This window comes from Hyla sarda, chromosome 6, assembly GCF_029499605.1.
Source record: "Hyla sarda isolate aHylSar1 chromosome 6, aHylSar1.hap1, whole genome shotgun sequence".
Lineage (NCBI taxonomy): Eukaryota > Metazoa > Chordata > Amphibia > Anura > Hylidae > Hyla > Hyla sarda.
Window position 1 is genome coordinate 234,398,224 of NC_079194.1, and position 25,650 is coordinate 234,423,873.

Consider the following 25,650-nt stretch of genomic DNA (forward strand, 5'->3'; position numbering starts at 1 on the left):
AGCTTATTTGTAGTGTGTAACCATTGAGACACATGTTTGTATAAAATCACAAAAGGAAGAACAATGACAGCTGAAAAATTTTGTAATTTAGGTGCTAGGGCAGGACAGCTGCTGGAGTGGCACATTTATGTCACAAAAGTGTCATATTTCTGGTCCCGTTTGTTTGAGTTGGGAAAACGTCTGTGGAAGGCTATGTCAAGCCCTGTAGATACTTAAATAATGGAGATGAAGAAAAGATGGTTTTTGAGGTATTGAGTAGTAAACCAACAGTCTCATAGTGCGGTTTATTATTGCACTATATGCAACTGTTTTGCCATGTGTAAAGATAATAAAGCTAGTTGTCGGCAGTATGCAACCTTTTTCATTGTGTTTGAATGAGAATATATTTTCATCCAGAGGTCCTGTACGCTAACTTACCCCTGAGTTGACACAATGAAATAACAATGGAGTTAACATGGTTATTCAACAAAATTGTATCTGATATCCAGATAGGAAGTAGGGGATGAACGAATGAATGTTGGGGACTCAACTATTAGCTATGGGGCTGACAAAATATAACATTTGGTTATCCTCACCAGCACCATAGAGATTTAATGGAGCATCAAGGCATGTGTGTGACCATCAGTGGATTAAAACTTCTCACTGTGGCTGTGCAATCTAGAGGGACAGGACCATGGGACTCCAATTCTAAATATTTATGGTAGTTATAGACTCGGTGTCTTCAGCAATCATATATTTATCATATCAGCTATTCTGTTGATAGGTGCTGATTTTTTCCCCCCAGAGATAATACCTTTAAAATGTCTGTCTTCATAAGATCTGTAATAGGAATGCATTTGAAATATAATATTGGCAATGTTGCAAGTATTATCTTTTTGTTGTTATTTCCAAAATTTGATATTTTCTAAAGTAATACACATTTCACCAAATTCATCCTACTTGTTAACAGTTAAAATGAAGCCTGCAATAGCAATTAGCCCTCATGCAGCATCTTTCTCTTTATCATGACATTGTCTTCTGGATATTCATGGTGATTCACTTCAATAGACACAAATGCCATTTTTTAGGCATTGAAATGAAATTTCATCTTCAGCAGATAACAAGATGCAATGGAATTCTCTCCTGTACCGTGGCACGTGTACATAAATTGATCAGCTACTTACTTACTCCAATTTATTATTATTATGTATGCAAAAGTGCTTTTTTGTTATGGTTACTGCACATTGGATGAAATGCACAAAGTTCAGCCGCCTACATGTTATATTTCACTTGTATTAGTTAAAGCTTACACATTTTCTTTACTATATTCTTACATAATTCAGTTTAAAACTGCTTCTTGAATGGAGTATTTCTAGCTCATGTATTATTTTCAAATACAAGGAAAAAGCAAAAGAGCAAGTATTCACAAGAATTCACTTCAAACCAGCTCAAAAGCCCTACTGTTAAAGAAAAAAAGTTAGTTCTTAAAATATATGTAAAACCCCATCTTCCTTCCCATATGGTTAGGATACTACTTGTTTTTCACATTCTTCATCCAGTTTACAGCACTTATCATTGGTGTTTTCAGTGTATTGTAGGTCATAAATTTGGTTCAATCCGAATTTAATTGCGGTGAATCTACATTAAGAATGGCTATTTCTGGCCTACAGAGATCCTCAATAGGGGTATAGAACACTTTGCTTTGTTCCAACACTCATATGAAGTGTGCTGTGGTAGTGAAATAATACTGTTATTCAGAAAGACATGCAGATTACAGGCATCACTTTTAGAATCACTGCTGCAGAGCGACACAATGACAGAGCCTGGAGGTGGCTTCAATATGAGGAGACTATATAGTGACTGAATGACACAGCGCGGAGGTGTTGACAGCATGAGGAGACCATAATGTGGCTAAATGACACAGCATGGAGGTGTTGGCAGCATGAGGAGACCATATAGTGGCTGAATGACACAGTGTGGAGGTGGTGACAGCATGAGGAGACCATATAGTGGCTGAATGACACAGCGTGGAGGTGTTGGCAGCATGAGGAGACCATACAGTGGCTAAATGACACAGTGTGGACGTGTTGGTAGCATGAGGAGACCATATAGGGGCTGAATGAAAAAGCTTGGATGTGGTTGAAGCATGTGGAGACCGTATAGTGGCTGAATGACACAGTGTGGAGGTGTTGGCAGCATGAGGAGACCATATAGTGGCTGAATGACACAGCGTGGAGGTATTGGCAGCATGAGGAGGCCATATAGCGGCTGAATGACACAGCTTGGATGTGGCTGAAGCATGTGGAGACCATATAGTGTCTGAATGGCACAGCCTGGAGTTGACAGCAGTAGACACTAGGGCTTCACAATACCTAAGATTAAAAGACAAATTATGAAATTTAAATTGAAGATTTAGGGTAGCTAGTGCTACTATAAAAAAATGTATAGGCCCAGACCAAGGCCCAGCAGCATCAGTAAACCATGTAGTGGCTGAATGACACAGCCTGGAGTTGGCTGAAACATCAGGAAACCATATAGTGTCTGAATGGCACAGCCTGGAGTTGGCAGCAGCATGAGGAGACACAAGGGCTTCACAATACCTAAGATTAAAAGACAAATTTTGAAATTTAAATTGAAGATTTAGGGTAGCTAGTGCTACTATAAAAAGTTTTTTAGGCCCAGACCCAGGCCCAGCAGCATCAGTAAACCATATATTGGCTGAATAACACCGCCTGGTGTTGGCTGAAGCATCAGGAGACCATTGACATTTAAGATTTTTTTATTTAAATTTAAGATTTTGAAATTGAAATTAAGGATTTTGAAATTGAAATTTCACTACTCAACCTGACATACTTATTGCGTATATGAGGAGAGTACAATACGCTTCACTACGCTTAAAACAGTATTTGTCTAGAACAGCAGCAGGTGTGTACTATTGTACTATTGGCTGTCCTTTCACAGTATATAGACCCTTGACAGATTAACAAGTACAAAATAGTACACTACTTAGATGTAGGTATGTATTATGCACTTATGAAGGCAGAAAAATGTTCTTCAGTATGCTTAAAAATATTTATTTTTACCTGTTTCTCAGATTCCAAAATAATAATCAGAAAATGTCAGAATACCACCTGACATTCAAACTAAGAAAATTATACATACGTTCTCTGAATAAAAGGATCCTTCATTAGATGTCAATATGAATATTGTGTGTTCCAGTGACATTAGCTCATCGGAGGAACAGGAAAACATGATACGACGTAATTCTGCAACTGAAGAACCACAACAAAGAATGAACGACTTAAATACTACTTAGAAGAAAGAGAACCACAGCACTGAGTAAATTTGCAATTAAAAGCCTTCTTTATTGCAGCATAACAGGTAAAAGAGGAGATGGACCAAGGCGTCTTGGTCCAGCTCCTCTTTTACCTGCTATGCTGCAATAAAAAAGGCTTTTAATTGCAAATTTACCCAGTGTCGTGGTTCTATTTCTTCTAAGTAGGATTTCTGGATGACTTGTCTTTCCACTGAGCACGGGTTCTTATGGATACAGCCTCTACACTGCTATGAACGTCCAAGCTGATCGTGAGTAGTGCGGGATCACATCTTTTTGCTTCTAACCTAAATGAAAAACTTGAAGCCTACTGTAACTGAGGAACTTCAAAATGGTAAATCTACCACCTGGGATAGTCAGTCAATTCCAACAGCCGGTGGTCATTATCCACAGTTCCCTGTTTCTGCTAGTCCTTGTAAATATTCATTTTAATACTGGTATCAACATGGCAATAATGCTGAGTAATTAAAGGATACCCACATGCTTCCTACAATACACAGTCAATATATGGAGGCGATATAGTTGCGGAATGAAACAGTCTGGAGGTGGCTGAAGCACGAGGAGACCATATAGTGGCTGAATGGCACAGCCTGGAGTTTGTGGCAGCATGAAGAGACCATATAGTGTCTGAATGGCACAGCCTGGAGTTGGCGGCAGATGAGGAGACAATAGGGCCTCACAATCTCTAAAAATAAAAGATGAATTTTGACATTTCCATTGAAGATGTATAGTACCTTGTGCTACCATAAACATATATAGGAAATGTCCAAGGCCCAGCAGCATCACTAAACCATGTAGTTGCTGAATGGCACAGACTGGAGCTGGCTGAAGCATCAGTAAACCATATATTGGATGAATGGCACAGCCTGGAGGTGGCTGAAGCATGAGAAAAGACCATATAGTGGCTGAATGAGACAGCCTGTAGGTGGCAGCAGCAGCATCAGGAGTCCTGAAAGTGTCCGGTGACAGAGTATTAAAACCAGTACCAGGTGAAGAAGGTGGGGGAAAAAAAGGTCTGATGCGGAGGAATGTTTGTACATGGGGAGCAGCGCCTCTAATCTGTTTGGCACTATCCAAATTTGTGAAGTGTTGGTGTGGCACCATGATCTACAATCTACACTTATGCATAAGGCATTGGTGGTTGGAAATCCTGGCTGATCCATGTCTGATTCAACTTCACAAAGGTCTGTCTCTCCACATTTTTCGTATACAGACGAGTTCTCCTTGTGGTGACTATGACCCCCGCTGCACTAAACTCCCACTCTGATGGCACACTACTGGCCGGGCAGGACAGCTTTTCCAGGGCAAACTCTGCTAGTTACGGCCACAAATCAAGTTTGGCTGCCCAGAAGTCCAGCAGATCTTCAAGGTGTGTTGGCATGGGCATGTCAAGATATGCCACCACCTGCTGGTTAAGGTCCCACTCCAGGTGAACCTTCTGCTGATGAGTTGCTTCACTATGCAGGTGAAGAATGCTACTCATCAGCGACTGTAGGTGAGCGCAGGGGGCCCCCCGATTTAGACCTGGACGATGGCGCCGATAAGCATCGGCCAACTGACTACATAGGATGCCTCTGTAGTAGGTAACTTTGTCCTCCCTCTCAGTGGGTGTAAAAAAGGCCCCTAACTTGTGGCAGTAGCGAGGGTCAAATGAGGTGGAGATCCTGAAGTAATCCCGCTGACGGATGGTGACCATTCGGCTGTCACTACGCAAGCAAGTGAGCATGCATCGTGCCATTTGTGCAAGTGACTCGGAGGGACTCCCTACCTCCATCTACACTGCATACTGCCATGGTGTGTCTAGGTCCTCTGTCTCGCCTTCCTCATAACCCTTTAGCTCATCTGGCTGCTCCTGCTCCTCCTCACCTGTCAGATTGCTAGAAAAACCACCCTTTTGGCAAAAATGTGCTCCACTGTGCCTCCTCCAGTTCAGCCCCCACAGGGCTCATGTGGTTATGAGATGTAGGTGCCACGTTTCCAGTGCCCTGATCAGCTATTGTTTCGAACACGCGTTGTAAGAAATGAAGCAGTGGAATAACATTGTTCATCCCGTAATCCTGGCGACTTACTAATAATGTGCCTTCCTCAAAGGGCCTGATCAAACGGCAGGTGTCACTTATGAGCTGCCACTGGTTAACATTGAAGTTGCACAGGGGAGTAGCCCTATCCGCTTGGATCATCAAGAAATCGGTGATGGCTTTTCTCTGTTCGTACAGTCAGTCCAACATATGGAGGGCGGAATTCCAACGTGTGGCAACTTCACAAATCAGACTATGTTGGGGGATACCGTTCTGACGCTGCAGCTAAAGGAGGGTGTGCTTTGCAGTGTACGAGTGGCTGAAGTGCATGCAAAGTTTCCTTTCCATTATTAGGATGTCTTGCATATGGGGGGAACACTTCAGGAAGTGCTTGACAACCAGATTGCACAAATGTGCCACGCAGGGCGCATGGCTCAGCCTTCCCAGTCGCTGATCGGACAAAATGTTCTTCCCGTTGTCAGTCACCATTGTTGCCATTTCCAGTTTTCATGGAGTAAGCCATGCTCTGATTTCTTTACGAATGACTTTTAACAGTTCCTCCCCTGTGTGACTCCATTTGCCAAGGCAAACCATGTGAAGCACAGAGTGACACCGCCGTGCCCTGCACACATAGTGTGCTGAAGGCCCACTGAGACTTGTCTGGGCAGTGGAGGCTGAAGATAAGGTGGCGGAGTCGCACACTCTCACAGGACCAATGGCTAGAGAGCGAGGAGATGGAAGCGGCGTGACCTTTCCAAGTTGGTGTTCTGGCTGTGCTGGAACCACATTCACCCAGTGAGCCGTAAAGGACATGTATTGTCCCAGACCATAGTTACAGCTTCAGACGTCGGCACTGCCGTGCACTTTGGTACACACCGACAGGCTCAAGGACTGGACTACCTTCTCTTCCACAAAATTATGCAGTGCTGGTACTGCCTTCTTCGCAAAGAAATAACGGCTTGGCGCTCTCCATTTTGGCTCGGCACAAGCCATTAGTTATCTGAAAGGTGCAGAGTCCACCACTTGAAAAGGGAGGGACTGCAGCACCAGCAACTTGAACAGTAGCACATTTAGCTTCTGTGCCATTGGATGAGTGGGCGCATACTGTTGTCTCTTGGACATGGCTTCGCCGATGGATTGTTGGCGGAATGTGGCGGAATGGCTGACTAAAAGTAGGAGGAGCAGGAGCATCTCAAGCGACAGAAGGAGGGTATGACACACAGCTTCCTTCGGCTGAGGTGGTGGAGCCTTGGCTGGCTTTAAGAGGGAGTGGTGTGCCACTGGGTGATGCAGCAGGCTGGACCACTACATCAGAGTCAAGGTACTCCCAGACCGCTTTATTGTGGCGAAGCAGGAGTAGGAGAAGTAGCTGATTTTCCCACCAACAGTCCGCACTAATTCATTGCTACTGCCGTCGTCTCGAGGAACCCCTGTTCCACTACCTTCCGGGTAGGTAGGCTGCCGCGAAGCAGGTGGTCTTCCCCGGGCACATTTGGCTCCAGAATTTCCAATTCTGCCACCATGCTGACTGCCAACCATGCTACCAGCTTGCTAGCACAGCTGCTGCCTCACGGGCAACCTTCAACTCTCTTCTCCTGATGATGATGAAGCCCCTTCTGCACCCGGCTCTCAATTGTAATCAGCTTCATCATCATCAACAAGTGTCTGCACGTCACTGATGTCCTCCTCAGGTTCCTCAACAGTGTCTGCTTCAGGACCCTTAACCCTGGCAACACCACCTCCCATGTCACTCTCCTCATCACTACTTGCCCACCTAGCGGAGGAAACAGCGGATGTCTCCTCCACTTGTTGGCTGGGCAGTAGCTGCTGACTGTCTTCTATTAGATCATTCTCACTGAATAGTGGAGCTGAACCCACAGCATAAGATACTTCTGAAGGGGAGGGAACAGCATAGGGCAAAGGCAATGGGAGGACAGGGACTGCTCCCAGGACATGCCAACTGAGGGTTGTGTCTGAGGAACCCACCGACTGTTGACTGGATTTCACTTGTGATGAAGTGGTTGACCGTGTTAACCAATCGATGACGGCAGATGGGTTGCGGGTCGAGACACGACCGCTAGCTGATACCAGGAGCTAAGGCCTCTCGCTGCGACTCCTGCTGCCACTCACCCCTAGTCTGCTGTGACCTCTGCCTGATGAATTTAGGCCTCTGCCACTCCTCTGTGCACATCCTGGCACTTTTCTGCATGTTATACTTAGTGCATATGTGAGGGGAGTACAATATGCTTAACTATGCTTAAAGCAGTAGTTGTCTAGAATAGCAGCAGGTGTGTAATTTTGCCTGGACTTTCACAGTATTTAGGCACTTGACAGATTAACAGGTACAAAATAGTACACTACTTAGATGTAGGTATGTGGTATGCACTTATGAGGGTAGAAAAATGCGCTACAGTATGCTTAAAAAAATTATTTTAGTAAAACACCAGCTGGTATTTACTTTTGCCTTTCCTTTCACAGTATATAGGCCCTTGACAGATTAACAGGTACAAAATAGTACACTACTTGGATGTAGGCATGTGGTATGCACTTATGAGGGCAGAAAAATGCGCTACTGTACGCTTCAAAAATTATTTCAGTAAAACACCAGCTGGTGATTACTTTTGCCTGGACTTTCACAGTATGTAGGCCCTTGACAGATTAACAGGTACAAAATTGTACACTACTTAGATTTATGCATGTGGTATGGACTTATGAGGGCAGAAAAAAATGGTACAGTGCACTTAAAAAAAAGTTTTTTTGCACAACACCAGCAGAACTCAACAGTGCTGCAGCACAAAAAAGCTGTGTACTAAACACAAAATTTCACTCTGTCAAAGACTAAAAGGAATGCACTGCTGGGTATTATGCTGTCTACAGACTATTATAACCAGCAGATGATTTGTTGTGGAACAAAGACTCAGAATTGCACTGAAAAATTATCCCTGCCTCCTCTGCTAAAGTGTATGAAGTTGAGACAGCTTGTTGAACTGTATGAGGCAATACACAGCTCTGCCTCTCTCTGTGATACAATGCTGAAGAAAGTAACTGGGAGGTTTATGGCCGTAGTAAAAATCCTTTTCAGTGAAAAAACACTGCTCTCTGTCTACCAGAACGCTGATGTGACTAGGATGTGACACACACACACATCTGACGTGCTGCAACATGGCTGCCGAATATATAGGGCTGTGACATCACAGGGGTGATTGGCTGCTGATAGGCTGCATGTGATTCAGGGTCATCCCACCTACTTCTCTTCCCGCCTTGCCTTCCCACCTTGCCAGCGTCCCTTGCCCCTTGTACTGACATGTGGATCTGCCATTCTAGATTCCCTGGAGCTCTTCTGTTCAGTTCAGAGAGCCAAGCTTCAGTGTGCAGTGTGTGATCATCCCTGATTGGCTGAGGCACATACACCTCCTTTATCTATATTCACTGCTCAGGTCTCTGAAGGCTGTCCCTCTCTGCAGCTCACACAGGAAAATAGTGCTCATGATCTGTGTAGTTTTTTGCCTTAAGTGCACAAACCACTAAAACTTGATAATGCACCGGATTTCAAAAACTCAATGGCCCACATTTATGATTGTAGGTGTAAGTGAAACATTTTTTTACACCTTTTTTTTGTGTGCTGGTAATGTGTAGGATCACCAAATTTATTAAATGTTCACAGAGCATGTGATAAATTTCTCTCTTCACATACACTAAAAAGCTATGCCAGGTCTGGGATGGTGTAGTTTTAGAGACTTTTCAGTGGCTTTGCGCCTTTTTTGCTCCTTTTTACAAAAGGCGCAGTTCATAAATCCCTTCTATATCATGTGTATTGCCAAAATCAGTGGATCACAACTTGTGCCTTTTTGTGCCTCTTGTAGACACAAAAAAACAGTCTAAAGACAATGATAAATGTTGGCCAACATGTCTAGTTCTTTGTTGTGTATGTATTAGTGTTCTAGATTATCAGACGGTTATTACATAATTTTCCTGTTCAACACAAGTGAGAAATAAAAAAATAAATAAAAAAATGTTGTTCTTCCCAAGCAGGATCTTGAATAAGAATAAGGTTTCACTAAGGATTTGTACTAAAATTTGAGCTTAACTAAAAAGTTAATATTTGCCACATTGAGGAATCTTCTTATTTATGTCATTTGTCTATGGAAAAAAATATATTTTTTCTGAAGCAAAAAAGTGTCTAAAGTATATCACAAAAATCAGATGATCAGATAAGCCTTAAAAATCAAATAGTTCTCTATGTCGTCATTTTTATTTTTTCTTATGTGGACACGGAGGGAGAAAGCAAAAAAAAATAACCAACTGTTACCATCTCTTCCTTGCTCCTACTCTGCCACCAGTATAATGGAGCTTCTTTCGTTGAAGTTCTATGCTTCTGGGTTTGGGGAACCAATCAGTGACTGAAAAGGAACACTGCTGCAGCTGCTGAATGGATGAGTGGGCTTGTGGCATTATGTTTGTAACAATGCAGTTATAGTTTAAGAAAATTAATCAACAAGTAATGATTATTAAATATAACAGTAAAGTTTTGTAAATAAATACTGTATTTTATTCTTTTTAATTTACATTTAAAATGTAATCACTATTCCTTTTTAAACTCAGCTAGTAACACAGTAACATTATTATAAGAGGTAATACTATAGATATGTCTAGGTTGCCCAATGGTTAATACAAAAAAAAATGTGCTCAGTTCTTGTTTTTTGAACTTGAAATATGTGAGTAAACAATGAAAAATTGGTTATAAACAAAGGATGATTTATGTCAGAAACTGTACTTTATATTCTTTCCTCTATGTACGTGTACTGTGACCAATACGACAGATTGATGTGTGCACAACAAGCATAACCTTTTCATGTTATTTTGAAACTGCATTTTCTGTATAACATCTAATTGAAGAATTAGTAACCATCATGTAACTAACTTATGTCTTTTTCTTGCTAGACAGGGCTATGAGGACTTGGAAAAACAACTAAAGGAAGTTTTTAGAGAAAGAAGCAATATCCTCCAGCAGCTTTCAAAAACATCCCAGGAGATTGAAGGCATCAAAGGAAATTTACAGGTCAGACCTTTTTATTAATATTTTATATTATTTAATTACAATACAAAATGTTTTGTCCAATTTATAAATAGAAAAGTAAACAATAAATTGACAGCTCAATAAAAAAAATTAAAAAAGTTTAGCTATCATAGCATTCATGAAAAAAATGCACATCTGATAATACATCTGAAAATACTGTCTTAAATAAAATTTGGCGATCATAACTTTCTAAGATGTAACATAGTATCATAGCTCATAAGGTTGAAAAAGACCAAAGTCCATCAAGTTCAACCTATAACCCTAATGAGTCCCAACTGAGCTGATCCAGAGGAAGGCAAAAACCCTTATACTCGAGGTAAAAATTCCTTCCTGACTCCCTGGATCAACCTTCTGTCCTTATAGATCTAGAATCCATAACCTGTAATGTTATTATTCTCCAAAAATGCATCCAGACCCATTCTAAATTATTTTACCGAGTTAACCATGACCACCTCCTCAGGCAGAGAATTCCACAGTCTCACTGCTCTTACAATAAAGAACCCCCGTCTGTGCTGGTGTAGAAACCTTCTTTCCTCAAGACGTAGAGAATGCCCCCTTGTTATAGATACAGTCCTTGGTATAAATAGATCTTGGGAGAGATCTCTGTAAGGTCCCCTGATATATTTATACATAGTTGTTAGGTCTCCCCTAAGCCTTCTTTTTTCTAAACTAAATAACCCTAATTCTGACAATCTTTCTGGGTACTGTAGTCCTCCCATTCCCCATATTACTCTGGTTGTCCGTCTTTGAACCCTCTCCAGCTCCACTATATCTTTCTTGCACACTGGTGCCCAGTACTGTACACAGTATTTTATATGTGGTCTGACTAGTGATTTGTACAGCGGTAGAATTTTTTCCTTGTTGTGGGCATCTATGCCCTTATTGATGCACCCCATGATTTTATATGCCTTGGCAGCAGCTGCCCGACACTGGTCACTACAGCTAAATTTACTGTTAAAGGGTAGCTCCCACCATCCTCTTTTTTTTTCTGTCCCTGCCTATTGCCCATCTATCCCTAACCCCCTCCCTGCCTTTATTTTTTATTTTTTTATCTTAAAAATGGCATTTTGTCTGCCTGGTAGTGTGCTCACTACCAGGCAGACTTCCCTAGCAGGCACCACGTCACTGATGCCTGCTGGGGGCCGACTTCCGCCCTTAGTTCTTCTGACAGGGTGCCTCCAGCTGTTTCACCACAACAACTCCTAGCTAGCCCTGACAGCAAATAGATGTCAGGGCATGCTGGGAGTTGTAGTGGTGAAACAACTGGAGGCACTCTGTGTTGGAAGACACCCAGCCCCCGACCAATATAACCCCCCCCCCTCACCTGTGCCGGAGCATGAGCGGGGGTCCATAGCAAGCAACAAGCGTGTACCCGGCTTCCTGTCATGCTCCTACACTCTGTAAACTGTCTCTAGGTTTCTGGAGGATTGAAAGTCCTCCAGAACCATAGAGAGAGTTACCAGAGTGCAGGAGCATGACAGAAAGCCGGGTACACGCTTGTTGCTCAGTGTGTGATATGCCCTCCTGTAAATGGCGCTGCCCCCGGTAATGACAGGACACAGCTGCGAGGAGCAGAGAGGAGGCGGCGTATCCCCACTGGAGCCGCAGCTGTAAGGAGAGGTAAGAGCCATGTGCCTCCCTGCTGCAGGGAGAATATGCAGCAGGGAGGCAGCCAGTGTGAGAGTCCAGGGAGCCAATGCGCAGCCCTGGATTTCACTGTGCTCGCTCTCGCCTGTTTGATTGACAGGCGGGAGCGAGCACCGCAGTGACTGGAATTTTGACTCATTTGCCAAGCTCAAATGAGACGAAATTCTGTAGTGACGTCACTGCCGAATGCATTCGGCCACTAGGAGGGCGACCCCTAGTGGCCGAATTTAAAAGTGATTTTAAACTGGTTTAAAATCACTTTTTTTAATTAAACTATGTTAGAGATATGTTGTAGTACTTAAGTACTACAACATATCAATTTTTTTATTTCATGACAGTGCCCATTTAACTAAGACTTCCAAGTTCTTTTCCATGTCAGTCGTCCCTAGTGTGCTCCCATTTAATACATAATCCCAGCCCGGATTTTTCTTCTCCATGTGCATAACCTTACATTTATCAGTGTTGAACATCATGTGCCACTTCTCAGCCCAAACCTCCAACCTATCCAGATCCATTTGTAATAGTGCACTGTCCTCTATAGTGTTTACTTCTTTACAGAGTTTAGTATCTTTTGCAAAGATTGCTACTTTACTATTCAACCCCTCTACAAGATCATTAATAAATATATTAAATAGAACAGGACCCAAGACTGACCCCTGTGGTACCCACTAGTAACAGTCACCCAATAAGAAAAAGTACCATTAATAACCACCCTCTGTTTCCTATCACTGAGACAGTTACTTACCCACTTGCACACATGTTTCCCCAGCCCCATCCTTCTCATTTTATGCACCAACCTTTTATGTGGCACTGCATCAATTGCTTTGGAAAAATCCAGATAGACAACATACAGAAATTGTCCCTGGTCCAGTCTGGAGCTCACCTCCTCATAAAAGCTGATCACGTTAGTTTGACAGGACTGATCCCTCATAAAGCCATACTGATATGGAGCCATACATTTATTTTTATCAAGATATTCCAAAATAGCATCCCTTAGAAAACCCTCAAACAATTTACATACAACGGAGGTTAAACTAACACGCCTGTAATTCCCGGGGTCACCTTTTGACCCATTTTTAAATATTGGCACCACATTTTCCATGCGCCAGTCCTGGAGAACAGTCCCTGTTACTATAAAGTCCCTGAATATTAAACATAGGGGTCTGTCTATTACATTACTTAATTCCTTTAGAACACGGTGTGAATGCCATCTGGACCTGGCAATTTTTAATTTCTTGTAGGTGGCACTGTACTAATTCCCCGTTAGACAGGTGACCTGTACTTCTTCTTGGGTTAGACAGGTGACCTGTACTGGGGAGTATACCTTATCTCGCTGTATTTCCCCTGGCATTATCTTTTCCTCAGTGAATACAGTGGAGAAGAATTTGTTTAATATATTTCCTCATCCCCATTTATAATTTCTTCCTCATCATTTTTTTAAAGGGCCCACACTTTCAGTTTTAACCTTTTTGCTAATAATATAGATAAATAACATTTTGAGGTTAGTTTTACTCTCTTTGGCAATGAGTCTTTCTGTCTATATTCTTGTGGCTTTCATCTGTTTTATTATATATTTTACATTTTTCTCTATAGCTTTTTAATGCTTCTTCACTGCCGTCCTGTTTTAGTAGTTTAAATGCTTTATTTTTGTCATTTATTACCCCCTTAACATTTTTATTCATCCATATTGGTTTTCTTCTGTTTCTGACCCTTTTATTCCCATAAGGTATATACAGCTTACTGTGAAAATTTAAGATAATTTTATAAACAAACTTTGCCTTCCTAAAGGTCATTGTTTTTGTGGCCCCTCGAAAGTTTCTCTTATTGAAGAACAAGTTATAAGTCTTTTATTATGATTAGAGATGAGCAAATAAAAAAAAATTCAATTTGGCCGATTTGCCGAATTTCCCCCCAAAATAGTTTTGGTACAAATTTATTTGCGGTGAATCGCTATTAATTATGGGTACGTCCTGATTCTCAGTCCTGCAATATAACGCGGGCTCACACAGTGACCCCGCATCATATTGCGGCGGGCCTGGTGTCATAGTGAAGCCGGGACCCGCCTCTAATAGCGCGCGGCACTGATCGCGGTGCCGCGCTATTAACCCTTTAGCCGCGCGCTCAAAGATGATATAATCGCGGCATCCCGAACAGCTGTAGCACAGGAGGAGGTCTTCTTACCTTCTCCTGCGCTGTCCGATCGCCGAATGAATGCTTCAAGCCTGAGATCCAGGCTTGAGCATTCAATCGCCGAAAACACTGATTGATCGATTCCTATGGAGATGGATCAATCAGTGTAAAAGATCAGTTAATGCAATGTTATAGCCCCTTATTGGAGCTATAATATTGCATAATAAAAGTGTAAAAAAAAATCATTCAACCTTTCAATTATCCCTTCCCCTAATAAAAGTTTGAATCACCAGGCTTTTCCAAGAATAAAAAAAACACAGAGTAAATAAAAATAAACATATGTGGTATCGCCGCGTGCGGAAATGTCCGAATTATAAAAATATACCACTTTTTAAACCGCACGTTCAATGGCATACGCGCAAAAAAATTCCAAAGTCCAAAATAGCACATTTTTCATGACTTTTTATACCACAAAAAAGTGAATAAAAAGGGATCAAAAAGTCTGATCAGAACAAAAAAGTTATAGGGGTCAGAAAATGACCACTTTAAATGTTTAAATTTTCCTGCATGTAGTCATGATTTTTTTCTGAAGTGATACATAATCAAACCTATACAAGTAGGGTATCATTTTAACCGTATGGACCTATAGAATAAAGATAAGGTATCATTTTTGCCGAAAAATGTACTGCGTAAAAACGGAAGCCCCCAAAACTCACGAAATAGTGTTTTTTCATCAATTTTGTCGTACATTGATTTTTTTTTCCCATTTCACCGCAGATTTTTGGGTAAAATGACTAATTTCATTACAAAGTAGAATTAGTGACGCAAAAAATAAGCCATCACATAGAATTTTATGTGAAAATTAAATTTAAAGAGTTATGATTTTTTAAAGTTAAGGAGGAAAAATTGAAAATGAAAAAACGGAAAAAGCCCGGGTCCTTAAGGGGTTAAAAACTGCTATTTCTGGCCTACACAGAACCTCAATAAGGGTGTAGAACACTTTGCCTTGCTGTAACACGCATAGGGTGTATGCTGGGTTAGTGAGATAATATTGTTATTCAGAATGACATGCAGATCAGAGGCATTAGAATCACTGTCGCAGAGCGGCACAGTGACAGAGCCTGAAGGTGGCATTAGTATGAGGAGACCATATAGTGGCTGAATGACACAGCGTGGAGGTGGCGGCAGCATGAAGAGAACATATAGTGCCTGAATGACACAGCTTGGAGTTGGCAGCAGCATGAGGAGACTATATAGTGGCTGAATGACACAGTGTGGAGGTAGCGGCAGCATAAGGAGAACATATAGTGGCTGAATGACACAGTCTGGAGTTGGCGGCAGCATGAGGAGACCACATAGTGGTTGAATGACACAGCCTGGTGGTGGCGGAAGCATGAGGAGAACATATAGTGGCTGAATGACCCAGCCTGGAGTTGGCGGCAGCGTGAAGAGACCACATAGTGGCTGAATGACACAGCCTGGAGTTTGTGGCAGCATGAGGAGAACATATTGTGGCTGAATGACACAGCCTAGAGGTGGTGTAAGCATGAGGGAACCATATAGTGGCTAAATTACACAGCCTGCAGGTGGCGGAAGCATGAGGAGACCACATTGTGGCTGAAAGACATAGCCTGGAGTTTGCGGCAGCATGAGGAGAACATATAGTGGTTGAATGACACAGCCTGGAGTTGGCTGCAGCATAAAGTGGCTGAATGACACAGCATGGAGTTTGCGGCAGCATGAGGAGAACATATGGTGGCAGTATGAGACAGCTTGGAGCTGGCATCAGCATGAGGAGAACATATAGTGGCAGAATAAGACAACCTGGAGGTGGCAGCAGCAGCAACAGGAGTCCTGAAAATGGCTGAATGACACAGCGTGGAGGTAGCGGCAGCATAAGGAGAACATATAGTGACTGAATGACACAGCATGGAGTTTGCGGCAGCATGAGGAGAACATATGGTGGCAGTATGAGACAGCTTGGAGCTGGCATCAGCATGAGGAGAACATATAGTGGCAGAATAAGACAGCCTCGAGGTGGCAGCAGCAGCAACAGGAGTCCTGAAAGTGGCTGAATGACACAGCGTGGAGGTAGCGGCAGCATAAGGAGAACATATAGTGGCTGAATGACACAGTATGGAGTTGGCGGCAGCATGAGGAGACCACACAGTGGCTGAATGACACAGCCTGGAGGTGGAGGAAGCATGAGGAGACCGTATAGTGGCTGAATGACACAGCTTGGAGGTGGTGGCAGCATGATGAGAACATATAGAAACTGAAAGACACAGCCAAGAGGTTGCAGAAGCATGAGGAGAATATATGATGGCACTATGAGACATCTTGGAGCTGGCATCAGCATGAGGAGAACATATGGTGGCAGAATAAGACAGCCTGGAGGTGGCAGCAGCAGCATCAGGAGTCCTGAAAGTGACTCGGTGACAGAGTAGTGCGGTGGTTGGCAATACCATTACCCGGTGACAAAGGTGGGTGAAAGAAGGAGAACTTGGCATCAGATGTGTGGCATCGAGCTGGTGGAAGTATCAGAATAGTAGCTGAGGCAGGTAGGCAGCAGAAAACTGTCTTTTTTGTCAAAGTATTGGTGTGCACAAGTAAGTATTGAGGACATGCATTACGTAAAACTTAACTTTTCTTACGATAAAATATATGGACCCATAATGTTTTTTTAAATCTAACAAAATAAAGGTGTGCAAAAAACACCATGTGCCACTGATGCCACCAAGAATTTATGCGATGCAAAGACCTCTAAAAGGTGGAATGTATTTTCCATTGTAACTGGTGTGGGTAAAAACTTCCCCTGTAAGGCCCTACTCTTGAACTATTAATTCCTGTCACGGATCGGCAGGCTGGAGGTGGATCCTCTGTGTCAGAGAGGGTTTGGCGAGGACCGTGTCGGTGGACTGGTTCTAAGTAGCTACTGGTTTTCACCAGAGCCCGCCGCAAAGCGGGATGGTCTTGCAGCGGCGGTAGCAACCAGGTCGTATCCACCGGCAACGGCTCAACCTCTCTGACTGCTGAGATAGGCATGGTACAAGGGATAAGGCAAGAGCAAGGTCGGACGTAGCAGAAGGTCAGGGCAGGCAGCAAGGATCGTAGTCAGGGGCAACGGCAGGAGGTCTGGAACACGGGCTAGGAACACACAAGGGAACGCTTTCACTAGGCACAAGGGCAACAAGATCCGGCAAGGGAGTGCAGGGGAAGTGAGGTATAAGTAGGGAGTGCACAGGTGGAAACTAAACAGCTAATTGGGAAGATTGGGCCAGGCACCATCATTGGTGCACTGGCCCTTTAAATCTAGAGAGCTGGCGCGCGCGCGTCCTAGAGAGCGGAGCCGCGCGCGCCAGAGCATGACAGGCGGGGACCGGGACAGGTAAGTGACCTGGGATGCGATTCGCGAGCGGGCGCGTCCCGCTGTGCGAATCGCATCCCCAACGGCCATGACAGTGCAGCGCTCCCGGTCAGCGGGACTGACCGGGGCGCTGCAGGGAGAGAGACGCCGTGAGCGCTCCGGGGAGGAGCGGGGACCCGGAGCGCTCGGCGTAACAATTCCCTTCTTGACAAGTGTTACTCGTCCTAAAAAGGGCGTCCCCCACACAGTAATCTCTTCCTACTTACACCTAAAAACACTGCCATTTCCCATGGTTTTCAGTTGGAAATAGGGAGAGGTTCCTGTGTGTGGCTGCCCTTTTATTAAGAGTAACACTTCCCAAGAAGGGAATTAATAGTGCGAGAGTAGGGCCTTACAGGGGAAGTTTTTACCCACACCTGTTACAATGGACCATACGTTGTTCCCTTTTAGAGGTATTTGCATCGGATAAATACTTAGTGGTTTTGGTGGCACATGGTGTTTTTGCCCACCTTTCCTTTAACTCCTTGGGGACGGAGCCCATTATAACCCTAAGGACAGGAACATTTTTTTGCAATTCTGACCACTGTCACTTTAAGCATTAATAACTCTGGGATGCTTATAATTTTCATTCTGATTCCGATATTGTTTTTTCGTGACATATTCTACTTAAGTTAGTGGTAATTTTTTGTCAATACTTCATTTCTTGGTGAAAAATTCCAAAATTTGATGAAAAAATTGTAGCTCTCTGCTTGTAAGGAAAACAGACATTCCAAATAAATTATACATTGATTCACAAATACAATATGTCTACTTTATGTTTGCATCATAAAGTTGACATGTTTTTACTTTTGGAAGACATCAGAGGGCTCCAAAGTTCAGAAGCAATTTTCCACAAAATTTCCAAAATCTGAATTTTTCAGCGACCAGTTCAGTTTTGAAGTGGATTTGAAGGGCCTTCATATTAGAAATACCCCATAAATTACCCCATTATAAAAACTGCACCCCTCAAAGTATTCAAAATGACATTCAAAAAGTTTTTTAACCCTTTAGGTGTTTCACAGGAATAGCAGCAAAGTGAAGGAGAAAATTCAAAATCTTCATTTTTACACTTGCATGTTCTTGTAGTCCCAGTTTTTGAAACTTTACAAGGGGTAATAGGAGAAAAATCCCCCCAAAACTTGTAACCCAATTTATCTTGAGTAAGGAAATACCTCATATGTGTATGTCAAGTGTTCGGCGGGCGCAGTAGAGGGCTCAGAAGGGAAGGAGCGACAACGGGATTTTGTCGAGTGAATTTTGCTGAAATGGTTTTTGGGGGCATGTCACATTTAGGAAGCCCCTATGGTGCCAGAAAAGCAAAAAAAAAATGTCATGGCATACTATTTTAGAAACTACACCCCTCAAGGCACTTAGAAAGGGGTCCGGTGAGCCTTAACACCCCACAGGTGTTTGACGACTTTTCGTTAAATTCAGATGAGTAAATGAAAAGAAAAATTTTTCACTAAAGTGCAGTTTTTTTTTCCCAAAATTTACCATTTCTACAAAGGGTAATGGGAGAAAAATCCCCCCAAAATTTGTAACGCAATTTCTCCCAAGTACGGAAATACCCCATATGTGGCCCTAAACTGTTGCCTTGAAATACGACAGGGCTCTGAAGTGAGAGAGCGCCATGCGCATTTGAGGCCTAAATTAGGAATTTGCAATAGTGGTGGACCCGATTACAAGGATGGGGCTTGTCTCCACCAAAACCCTACAGCAGAGTTTGCCAAACAGGGTGCCTCCAGCTGTTGCAAGCCTCCCAGCCTCCCAGGACAGTCTATGGCTGTCTGGCAACACTGGGAGTTGTGGTTTTGCAACATCTGGAGGCGCCGTTTAGGAAACACTGCCGTATGAGACGTTTTTCATTTTTATTGGGGGGGGGGGGCGACGTGTAAGGGGGTGTATGTGTAGTGTTTAACTTTTTATTATTTGTTAGTGTAGTGTTTTTAGGGTACATTCACACAGGCAGGGGTTCACAGTAAGTTTCCTTGAAGGAAACCCACTGTAAACCCGCCCGTTTGAATGTACCCTGTACATGTACCCATGGGGGGGGGGGGGGCGCCCCAAACCTTAAGCTGTGGCAAAAGGACAACTCCCAGAATGCACTGACAGACCGTACATGCTGGGAGTTGTAGTTTTACAACAGCTGTAGGCACACTGGTGGGGAACCACTGAGTTAGAAAACAGACTCTAGCTCAGAGATTCCAACCCATGTGCCTCAAGCTGTTGCAAGACTACAACTCCCAGCATGTATGGTCTGTCAGATCACTCTGGGAGTTGTAGTTTTGCAACAGCTGGAGGCACACGGGTTGGAATCACTGAGTTAGGAAACAGACTCTAGCTCAGTGTTTCCCAACCAGTGTGCCTACAGCTGTTGCTAAACTACAATTCCCAGCACGGCCAGACAGTCAGGGATGCTGGGCGGGTAGTTCTGCAATATCTGGCCCTTCAGATGTTGCAGAACTACAATTCCCAGCATGCCTGAACAGTCTGGGCATGCTAGGAGTTGTAGTTATGCAACAACTGGGGAAGAACAGTTTGGAGACCGCTAAGTAGTGGCCTCCAAACTGTAGCCCTCCAGATGTTGCAAAACTACAACTCCAAGCATGCCTAGACTGTCCAGGCATGCTGGGAGTTGTAGTTCTGCAACATCTGAAGGGTCAGATATTGCAGAACTACATGCCCAGCATCCCTGACTGTCTGGCCATGCTGGGAGCTGTAGTTTTGCAACATCTGGAGGGCTACAGTTTGGAGACCACCATATAGTGGTCTCCAAACTGTGCCACTTCAGATGTTGCAAAACTACAACTCCCAGCATGCCCAGACAGTCAGTGCATGCTGAAAGTTGTAGTTTTGCAACATCTGGAGGACCACAGTTTAGAGACCACTACAGCCTTTGGCTGTGTGGGCATGCTGGGAGTTGTGGTTTTGCAGCTTTTAGAAGTCCACAGTGAAGATCACTTATCGCGATCTTCACTGCAGCATTCTCCGACGCACTTTTCAGCCGCCGCTCAGATGATGATGCCGCTGCTCCGGGATGCCGCCGCTGCAGGTCCGGGTAAGCCGGGCCATGTCCCCCCCCCCCTCGCTGCCTGTGTTCCCCCCGCTCTGTACCGACTTTGATCGGTGGGCAGAGCGGTGGGAAATGAACTCTAACCCCCCGCCCCCCTCCTGCCATTTGTGGTCAGCCAGACCGACCAATGGCAGGGGATATCCTTTAGGCTTATTTTCTGGGAGATCGGGTCACCAGTGACCCGATTTGCCCGGATCGTGGCAAATTGCAGGTCTGAATTGACCTGCAATTTGCTGCGATCGCCGACATGGGGGGGTCTCAGGACCCCCCTAGACATTGCCACGGGATGCCTGCTGATAGATATCTCAAATAAAATAAAAAAAATTTGCATTTTGAATATTCGCGAGCAACACTACTGATTATATAGGGCTGTGACATCACAGGGGTGGCTGGCTGCAGATAGGTTGCATGCTGCATGTGATTCAGGGTCACCCTTACCCTTGTTCTTGCCTTCCCAAGATTCCTTGCCCCATGTACTCACATGTGGATCTATCACTTTAGATGCCCTGGAGCCTGGACCGCACTAAATGGAATTTAATGAAGCGATTTGTGCGATCGAATGACGAAGATATTTGCATTCCTTAAATTCGTAACAAATTCAGATTTGATTCGCTCATCCCTAATTATGATCACTATTTCCTAGGTGTCATTCTACTTGCACATTAGTTACTCTGTCAGGTCTGTTGGTTAATATTAAGTCTAGTAGGGTACCAGCTCTGGTCGGCCCTGGACCATTTGGGACAGATAATTGTCTTTAGCTATAGTCAGAAACCTGTTTCCTTTATGAGATTGACAGGTCTCAGTCTCCCAGTTTATATCAGGATAGTTAAAGTCCCCATTATTATCACTTCATTCTGATTTGCTGCCTTGTTTATTTGCCTCAGTAATTGATCTTCTGCCTTTTCCATTATGTTTGGTGGCTTATAGCAAACCCCTATCAGAATTTTTTTTTTATCTCCACATATTTCAACCCATAAAGACTCCACATTATCATTTCCCTCCCATATATCCTCCCGCAGTGCGGCCTTCAGACTCAATTTCACATTAAAAAAAAACTCCCCCTTTCTGTTTTGGCCGATCCTTCCTGAACATACTATAACCCTGTATGTTGACCGCCAAGTCACAGCTATCTTCCTACCAAGTCTCTGTTATACCCACTGTGCCATAATTTTCCTCTGACATCAAACACTCCAGTTGATCAGTTTTATTGGTCAGACTTCTGGGATTAGTCAACATGCAATTCAAAGGTGTGTTTTTTCTTCCTATGAAGCCTATCCCTATTTACTATTCAAACCCCTCCCTCCGCTCCACCCTCCCCCCAGTCCCTAGTTTAAACACTCCTCCACCCTTCTAGCCATCTTCTCCCCAAGCACAGCTGCACCATCCCTATTGAGGTGCAGTCCGTCCCTATGGTAGAGCCGTTATCCGACAGCAAAATCGGCCCAGTTCTCCATGAGCCCAAACCCCTCCTTCCTACACCAGCTTCTGAGCCACTTGTTTACCTCCCTAATCTCTCGCTGCCTCTCTGGTGTTGCTCATGGTATAGGTAAAATTTCTGAAAATAGTACCTTGGAGGTCCTTGCCTTAAGCTTGCGGCATACGTCCCTGAAATAATTTTTAAGGACACGCCACCTCCCTCTTACTTTGTCATTGGTGCCAATATGTACCATAACTGCTGGGTCCTCTCCAGCCCCACCCAGCAACCTGTCAACCCCATCCATGTGCTAAACTCGAGCGCCAGAAAGACAACAGATCACCCTGTCTGTCCCCCTAATAATTGAGTCCCCCACTACCCGTACCTGTCTGGCCTGTCCTGCACTCCTCCCTCCCTCCTTACTGGAGCAGACACCCCCCTGGCGGTCAGAGGCAGTTCTGCATGCTCTGAAATGGCATCCCCCTCATCTGCCAACCGGGAAAACTTGTTGGGGTGTGCCAGTTCAGGACTAGCCTCCCTGATACTTTTCCCTCTATCCCGTTTTCTAACTGTTACCCAGCTAGCTGCCTAACTGTCCTGCACCTCCGTCCCACTATCCTCCCCCACCTCTACCCCAGGAGACTCCTCTCAAATTTGTCAATGTATCTCAGTGTGGCCAGTTGCCCCTCTAGATCCAGGTTCTGGGCTTCCATATTAACAACTCGCACACATCTCGCACAACAATATGCACCCTCAAACTGCTGTTCAAGGATTGTATACATTGTTCAAGATGTACACTGGACTGCCATTTCCAACATGGAAGCCATACTAGATTTGGGCATTGCAAAAATCCTCTCACTTTTCCACTGCCTGGAAGTGAATGCAAATGGCTAGCTGGCTGCAAACAGCTGCAATTTATCAGCTGCTAATTAATATTACAGCTGCTTATGATCATGCAAGCACAGTATAGTGCAGGTTGTCTGAAAACTGCTACCTCTACTGTATTATCATCCTGCAGATGGTTAAAGTGCAACTGTCATGAAATCTGGGTGCAATAACCTGCACACCGCCTTTGTACTGTGTGCAGGCAGTGTGTATAGCAATGTTTTTACCTAGTATTTTATGACCCCAAAAAATGCTTTTGATCAAAGCCACTGATGGTCAGATAAGCATGGCGCTAGGTAAGCGATGCCCCGCCGCCGCCACGCCCACTCCCTGTATGTCAGCGCTGGGACCACTGTTTAAATGACACACAGGTCCCAGCGCATGCGCCCTTCAGCTCATCTAATTTGCATGCCGCTGCGTGTCATCCAGGCAAGTGCTCGCTCCTGCCACCGTTTTCCACCTCAGTGTGCCTGCGCAGTGCTAGATGCAGAGAGCACGTTTCCTCTCTGCCCCTAGTATCGGGAACTGTCCTGCTTGCGTGTGCATCTCCACCAGAGAGAAGAAAGAAGATAATGGCCATGAGTATAACAACCAGCCAAAAAAGGTGAGCTGAAGGGCGCATGCACTGGGACCTGTGTGTCAATCACACAGCGGTCCCAGCTCTGACATACAGGGGGTGTATGCCTATCCGACCGTCAGTGGCTTTGATCAAAAGCATTTTTGGGGGTCATGAAAGCCTGCAAATATTAGGTAAAAATATTGCTATACACATCACCGGCATACGGTAAAAAGTCTGTGTGCAGGTTATTGCACCCAGATTTCATGACAGTTGCGCTTTAAAACCAACATCATTCTTAGTTTTTTTTTTTCTATTACTATATTTCTGAACAAACATGGTAAATTTAAATACTTTCTTGTCTTTGATAAACAGCAAAACTTTTTCTATTATCATATTTCTCAAAAAACATGATAAATTTTAACATTTTATTTTCCAGTCTTTGAAAAGCTACAAAGTGTCTTCTAAGAATGATGTCCAAGAACTTTTGGAGTTGGAACAAAAACAAAGGTATTGAACAATAACTACATAGCAGCCAATAATACTAAAATACTCATACAAACTGTGCTATTGACTTCCACAATGGGGTTTAATGAAACTACAAACTTAGCGTTTACTTGGGGCATTGCTTTTTTTTATTAATGTTAATTAGAAAACTTAGTCATCTCTGTGGAAGCTTGTAAAAGATCAGTTATTTAACCACACATAGCTAGATATAAATAGTGTTGAGAGGCATAGGCCATATTCGAATTCACGATATTTCGCGAATATATGGACGAATATTTGTCATATATTCGCTAAATTTGCATATTCGTAATATTCGCGTTTATTTTCGCATATGTGAAAATTCGCACATACGAAAATTTGCATATGCGAACATTTGCATATTTTAGAAATTAGCATAAGCGAAAATTTGTACGCCAGTAGTATTAGAGCCTTCTTTAGACCACACAAGCTGGAAGCAGAGAGGGATGATCACTGTGATGTGTACTGTGAAACAAAAAAAATAAAAAAATATTCGGAATTGCGAATATATAGTGCTATATTTGCGAATATTCGTGAATAAAATTTGCATTGCGAATATTCGCGAGCAACACTAGATATAAAGAGACTCTTGTTTACAGCTGATTTAGCTTTTCATGTGTAGTTTTAACACTGTAAACTGAGAAGGGAATTTATAAATAACTTAAACTTTATTTGAGATGTTAACAAGTCTAAAATGTTATTGAAGACCCAGTTTTGCACAAAAATATGGCACCTTTGGGGGTTTCTATGCTGCCTGTGTCAACTTTAAAAAAGTAGGCGAGGCTACTTTAGGCTAAACAGAAAGGAGGTGGGGTTATTGCTCCCACTGAATTTAATATAATTTACACCAGTATCTGATATAAATTAAAGGAGAATGCCTGTGAAAGTAAATGTATCCCCAATCTACAGGATATGGGATGAGTAGCTGATTGCTGGCGGGGGGGGGGGGGGGAGCTGACTGCTGAGGTCAGCTACTTATCCCTTATCCTGTGGGATATGGGAATGGACCCCGGTTATCTCAGTGAGGAGCGTGTGTTGTCTACTGTACTTAGGTCTTTTTAGCGCTTCCATAGAAATGAATGGACCTCACTAAGCGTCAGGTCCCGGCCCGGTGATCAAGGGGTAGAGAAAATCTACCCCTTGCATGACACATTTTTGGCAATTATCATTTTGCCTATATCCCCTTCTAAAGAGCTACTGTATTTCCCATTTTTCACCCATATTTTTAAAGGAGTACTCTGGTGCAGACCACTCCTGCTCCGTCCTGTCTGGACTGCAAAATAAATGAAAATAAACCATCTCTCACCTTCCTGGGTTCCCGCGGAACTACAACTGATCGGTCCTCTGGTCCATCTTCTTCATACTTCTGTGTGAACGAAGCGTCACACGGCGCTCAGCCCATCGCCGGCCGCCGCAATGTTCTGCCTCAGCCCATAATATGCTGAGCGCCATGTGATGCTTCGTTCACACGGAAGTATGAAGAAGATGGACCGAGGGCCGATCAGCTGTAGTGGCGCTCCGCAGGAACCCAGGAAGATGAGTGATGGTTTATTTTCATTTTTTTTGCAGCCCGAGCAGGACAGAGCAGAAGAAGTCTACTCCAGAG

General features: G+C 43.7%; 1 protein-coding gene across 4 annotated transcripts in view; it reads left to right on the forward strand.

Moving 5' to 3' along the window:
* The window catches only part of LOC130276813 (leucine zipper protein 2-like), a 518,373-nt gene that overhangs the window by 265,898 nt on the left and 226,825 nt on the right, over positions 1-25,650 (forward strand). For all 4 annotated transcript variants that reach the window (XM_056526704.1, XM_056526703.1, XM_056526702.1 and 1 more), the window contains exons 2-3: positions 10,273-10,390; positions 23,959-24,029. In XM_056526704.1, the coding sequence (XP_056382679.1) occupies positions 10,273-10,390; positions 23,959-24,029 (189 nt within the window). The remainder of the gene's footprint in view (positions 1-10,272; positions 10,391-23,958; positions 24,030-25,650) is intronic.